The sequence below is a fragment of the Otolemur garnettii genome, unplaced genomic scaffold, assembly GCF_000181295.1.
Source record: "Otolemur garnettii isolate 467f Iridium unplaced genomic scaffold, OtoGar3 scaffold00189, whole genome shotgun sequence".
Taxonomy (NCBI): domain Eukaryota; kingdom Metazoa; phylum Chordata; class Mammalia; order Primates; family Galagidae; genus Otolemur; species Otolemur garnettii.
This window is the reverse complement of record NW_003852584.1, coordinates 2,862,559-2,868,885: the sequence shown is the minus strand read 5'-3', so window position 1 is coordinate 2,868,885 and position 6,327 is coordinate 2,862,559. Positions and strand designations below refer to the sequence as shown.

At 40.9% G+C, this 6,327-nt stretch overlaps 1 protein-coding gene across 1 annotated transcript in view; it reads left to right on the top strand.

The window, feature by feature from the left end:
* ATF7IP2 (activating transcription factor 7 interacting protein 2) overlaps positions 1-6,327 on the top strand; it is a 31,719-nt gene that overhangs the window by 9,558 nt on the left and 15,834 nt on the right. The window contains 1 exon segment of the mRNA XM_003804095.1: positions 5,242-5,340. Coding sequence (XP_003804143.1) covers positions 5,242-5,340 — 99 coding nt within the window.

Below are 6,327 nucleotides of genomic sequence, written 5' to 3'. Positions count from 1 at the left end.
TACCTCTGCCTCCCAAGTAACTGGGACTACAGGCGCCCGCCACAACACCCAGCTATTTTTTGGTTGCAGCTGTCATTGTTGTTTGAAGGCCCAGGCTGGATTCTAACCTGCCAGCTCAGGTGTATGTGGCTGGCGCCTTAGCAGCTTGAGCCACAGGCGCTGAGCCTAAAAGACACAAAATTATTTTCTTGACTTCTGGAAAACAGAACACAGACAGAACCAACAGTATTTCAAACAAAAGTCATAACAAACTGACCTAGTTCCATGTAACTGATTTCTGTTCTGTTTCAAGTTAGGTTATATTCATAGACATGTTAACTTTCCAATGAAAGTTCTAAAAATCTGCTTTTTAAAGACATCAGGAATTTGAATTCGAGAGAATTTATCAGTCTCTCTTAATATTTCTTTTTCCTTTTTTATTTTTAGGACAAACTTTTAATTCAGCCAGTTACATAAAAAACATTTTTTAGATGAATTAAAATTATTACTGACAATATATATTAGGATAGACCAACGTCTCACATGTTAGGACAGACCAATGCTTTACAATATTGGAACATGTATATAATCATAACTCATACAAAATTAATTACCATTTTATATTTGACAATGTTTCCTATACATTTTTAATAGATTAAATTTAATTTGGTTTTTTATTAAGTTTTCAGTGGTTTTAACATTTTAAAAAGACCAGATTTAGAGTTGTGTTTTTGCTGTTCAGTTGGCTCAGGTTGAGGTTGAATCTGCCAGCCTTGGTGCATGTTGCCAGCGCCACAACTACAGTGCTACAGGTGCAGGGCTCTAAATTTAGAGTTTTTACTTTGGAAGTTTTGTTAAATATTAAAGGCTTAAACATTTGTTTAAACAAAATTACAAGCCAAAATATTTTGAAGGAAATACATAGTATGAGACTCTTTCAACCTGCACAGATAATTTATAAACATTTTAAATTTTCTTTAACTTTTGCCTTGCTTTTTATTTTCTTAAATAACCATTCTGTTTCAGGACAAATTTATCACACAGTGTTGTTTCTTTACACAGTGTCATTTTTCTTTCTATCTAATTTTTCTTACTCCCTAAAATTTACTTTTTACAAAACAGGATTACAGTTAACCATTTACTTGCCAAACTGAAGGTTTTAAAAGGCAAGAATTATTTTCTTTGATAAAGACTCAGTTTTTCTAACAATTTAAATAACCAAATTATTACAGTTTACAAATGAGAGACATTTGTGAAATATAACATTAATACAGGATTTTTCTAATCAGGGCTAGACAGGGAATTTTTATTTTTTCAGGCAAGGGTAAGCTCAGAAATCAGACTTCCATTTCTAGGCACAAACACACTGCAGGCCATATTGAGCCCTAGTAAGGTTATGAACAAAGCAGTCCCAAACATTTTGGAAGGCTCCATTCTGAGTAGGGAGTACACACTCTAATTTTTTCCCAGACAAAAACTGCAAAGATTTAATAAACTTGCCCAAGGTGCAGGGCTGTATTTATTTATTTGTTAAAATACTCATTCAGTTTGTAAAGGTATGTTTACTATTCTGCCCAAATGTCAGAATGGGGAGTGGCCCTGGTCCAAGTATTGTTCAATGACGAGAATCAGGGCTGTTTTGGCTAAGGGCTGCAACAAGGAAGCAATAGCTAAATCCTGCAAAGTACCCACTTGTCACCTGAGAGCTGTGTCCTGAGTGCAAGGCAAATGGTGGGGTTGAGGTGGATAGACTGGCCGAGGATGGTTCCAAGAGAGGAGATAGAGGCAGTGAGGTGGGAAAGCCAGGTGTCTGTCAAAAGGAGTGGGCAAGTTTTCATAGGCAGTGAAAAGAATCAAAACTCCTCTTACTATGTCTGAATTTTTAGCCAGTCATTGCTGCTGTTGTCAGCAGCAACCTTGTTGCCTGCATAAGCGAGAATGAAGGCTTAACAGGAAATGTGATTGGATGACAAAATAAATATACTAACAAGTCAACAGGGTGGGAATTTTGGACCCACCACGGGATAATATTATTATAAAAATCTATCCAATTTCTTTCTCTTGACTGATGGCAACTAAGAGTACCACAATCAGGCAAATGTTAATCATGGAAATTCTGAAAGGAAAGATAGTCTGAGTAACAACACTTGATAGTGGGAGAACAGAAGGGACAAGTTGCCAGGGTTTTTATATGGGCTTTTAATAGAAATCTCCTTAGACTAGGAAAAGGAGAAGACTCCACGTTGAGGATTAGTAGCTTTGATAGAAGAATCCTCCCCAGGAGACAGAAAAAGGAGGGGCTCAAAAGTCTGGTGACAATGGGGCATCAAAGAGTTAGGGGGATGCAGAAGGATTAGAACTAGGTGGGGACAGAAGTATGAACAAGGTCACATGTTCCCTGGTGGATGGGGGGGAGGGGGGCAGTGCTACCACGTCTAGTACCAATAATAAGGATGAGGAGACCAAGGACTGCCAGGCCAAAGATGCACCAGATGGTGAGGGGTGCAGGACACACAAGAGCAAGTAGGTAAATAAGGCAGTTTCAGAAGGAGTAAAGTCTTGAAGGGTCCCTTGAAAGAAAAGATCTGCAATCCACTCACAAATGTTTTTAAGACTGTTTTAGGCCAAGACCAATCTTCCAATAAACACTGAACAAATGACACAAAACTACAAGACAGACATGAGCCCAACATGAACTATGTTTAATAATCTATAGTTTTTACTCCTGTACTCTTAAAATCAGTACACGAACACACTTTTATATACTTTGTAACGGGCCTTTGGGTGATCAAATACCCCAGGGGTTGATTGGACCCCCGTTTTCATTTTAATGGTGTTTCTGGTGATGGGTGTTAACACATTTCTGGGGGTTCTGACAGGCCAGTAGGGCTAAGGTTCCCCACTGGTCGGGTTGGTCCCCGACACATGCTTTCACACACCTCCAAGAGCCTCTGATAGTCAATAGCCTGGCAACCTGGTGTCCCTATTCAAAGTTACTGTCTCTTTGGCCTTCTCTTGGAGGTTCCTAAGGGCATTATACAAATTTCAACAAATGAATTTAACAAACAATTACATATTTTTACAACAAATAAGTACAACAAAATAATATTAATAGTTACATTAGCATCTGCAGACACTAGCTAGAAATAAATGTTAAAAGTGTCTTACCTCTGGAGGTGGACTCAAGGATGAACTTAGGGATGATCGTTAGCTGGTCTCCTGAGGGCTCCAAGTTCTCCAGGGACCCTGGGATGTTTCCAGGGGGTGCCTCCCCTCAGAGGGACCATAACCTTCCCCCGTCCTAGAGGCCGCCTAAGGATTGGCCGAATGCATGCCAACCAGAATAATGTTAAGCCGCTACTGTTTTAAATTTTAAATGGGTAGTTGACTTTGGGTTTTTGAGTACCAGCACTTTATCTTAAAATTATTTGTAACATAACAATTGTAATTTTAATAGCTAAAAAGGAAACAGTTTTAATAAACTTTGTAGTAACTCTTTAATTGCCGAAAAGAAACCAAATCTTAAAGCCTACCAGACTGTCCAAACTGCAATATTTTTCATGGCACAGCTTCTACCTTTTACTCTCCCTGCATGATTTTGCGGGCTCAATTTAATATCTTTGCCAAGTAGGTGCCTGTACTCAAAGTCACAAATCACCTTGAGACCAAGGGAAGCTGGTTAGTTTTACTTGCAGAAAATGTGTAAAATAGCCAGTTTTACTTTTTTTACTGTTACTCTTGGTGCAGTGGCTGAAATTAAAAAGTTACTGAAAGAGCATTTTCAAAAATTACCCTGTCTTATTTTGAACAAATGATTAGGCAGACAGTAACAAACGGACAAAGAAACTACAATATAAACATCATAAAAACCAGATAGACCAATAAGGCAAAAAAAAAAAAAGACAAGTGAACAGGATAGAAAACACAAACGGCATTCAACAGACAGAAATTAGTCAGATGCGGAGTCTTGCCTGACCCCCACTCAGATGCCTTCCCGGCCACATCCCCAAAGGGTTGAAAACTCTTATCTTGGCATAGGCGGAGAGGTATAAACCCCACTCCAGGTCAACCTGAAGGGCCCGCCACTAAGCCATATGGTAAAGTCATGGACCATGGATGGAGGCCCACTCGGACTCCATGGCCTCAGGGTCATGGAATCACATCTAAACTCTTTTACTCACTCATACAGATCATACAGTAACACAGAACACGTAAAAACTTAAAATACTTTAAACTAAGAGCAGCTCTGAACTTTAAGACTTGCAGGCTCCAACCTTTAGTTACCAGAGTTATCAAGATTACCAGTGAGACAGGGAGTTGTCTCTCCCCTGCCTCGGGAACAGGTGTCTCAGGCTGCATCCAGCTTAGCCTTTTGTTCCCCCAGATTCTCTAGAGACCAGAATAGAACAGAACAGACTTACTGAATTGGAAAATTTGGGAACCTGTGCCCAGAATCCATGTGTCCACGGGCCCCTGGGGCGGAGAGAACGTTTCTTTGAGGCCTTTCCCTGGAGCCATCAGTTGGTGGTCAGCCCAGGCCGGGGTCAGATGTGACCTTGCTGGTGCCTCCAATGTTGTACCCTTTATGACCTGAAAAGATAGACTCGGACCCCACTTAAGTGCAAATCAATCAGAGGTTTATTGAAGCTGCGCAGGGGACTGCTGCTCTGAGACAATCCATCCCAGTAGAGGGCAGGTTGCCCTATGTAATTTTTGAGCAAGCATACTACAGAAGCAAAGCATGGCTGGTTAGCTCAGGGCAGGGGGGTTACAATCTGGGTAAATTCCCACCATTGTTCATCTGAACTTGGGACTTTTCGTGCTTCCCTGTTTCGCCTCTGAGGGGAAAGGAGGAGGAGGGAGTCAAGCTGGGAACTTGTCGCGTTCGACTCTGGGATTTGGGAGGTGGGCCCATTCCTAGAATCAACTCTGGGAGGAGGGCGGAGGAGGGCTGAGAACCTGCCCATTTCAGTTTGAACCTGCCACCTCTGGCATATGGGGCCAGTACCCTACCCTTTTGAGCCACAGGTGCCACCACTCAACATTAATTTTATTAGGGACCAGTTAGAAGTTTGAGGTTCTTCTCTTCCATTCTTAAATATCATACAAGCATAAAATGTGGTCTAAATTTTTTTCTCACATGAGAATTTCTCATTTGGGTAAATGCCTAGGTCTCAAACTACTTTGGCAAATAATTTTTCCTCTATTTCTATAGGATATATCATTTGGTAGTCTGATTTAATATTTGTTTTTCTCTTCTAGGCAAAAATAGCAAAACTTCAAAGACGTATTAAAACAGTAAGGTTGTCTCAAAGGAATTGTTTGGAACCAAACATGCGATCCAGTAATACAACCTGTGAGGTAGGTATAAATTGACAGGAATTTTAATAACTTACTCTAGCATTATAAGTACTTAAATTTAAGAAATGAACATTTTTCTAAGCCAGGACAGAAAGCATTAAGGATAGTAAGTTTGTACTTAGAATGTTCCCATGAATCTATATCTGGAGGACACCCTTAGGCAGTAAATGCCACTTGTACACTTTTAGTAGAGGGAGTAAAAAGATAGGTGATTGGTTGAGACCAGTGGTTTTCTTTCCTTTTTTTGAGATAGAGTCTCATTTTGTTGCCCTCAGTAGAGTGCTGTGGCATCATAGCTCACAACAACCTCAAACTCTTGGGCTCAGGCCATCCTCTGGCTTTAGCCTCTCAAGTAGCTGGGACTACAGGTGCCTGCCAAAATTCCTGGCTATTTTTATTTTTATTTTTTTAGAGATAGGGGTCTTGCTCTTGCTCAAGCTGGTCTTGAACCTTTGAGCTCAGGCAATCCACCCTGCCTTGGCCTCTCAGAGTGCTAGGATTACAGACATGACCCACCTCACTGGACCTACATCAGTGATTTTCAACTGGTATGCAGCAGCACACTGGTGTGCCATGAGAGCATCTTAGGTGTGCCATAAAAATTTTTAAAGATGATTAATTAGGGAGGCCAAAGTGGGTGGATTGCCTGAGCTCACAGGTTTAAGACCAGCCTGAGCCAGAGTGAGACCCCATCTCTAAAAAATAGCCAGGCATTGTGGTGGGTGACTATAGTTCCAGCTATTTGGGAGGCTGAGGCAAGAAGATCTCTTGAACCCAAGAGTTTGAGTTTGCTGTGAGCTAAGGTGCCATAGCACTCTACCAAGGGTGACCAAGTAAGATTATGTCTCAAAAAAAAAAAGTGGCCAGGCATGGTGGCTCATGCATTGCTTGAGCTCGGGAGTTCAAAACCAGCCTAAGCAAAAAGTAAGACCCCCGTCTCCATGACAAATAGAAAAGTTGAGGCAAGAGGATCGTTTGAGCCCAAGT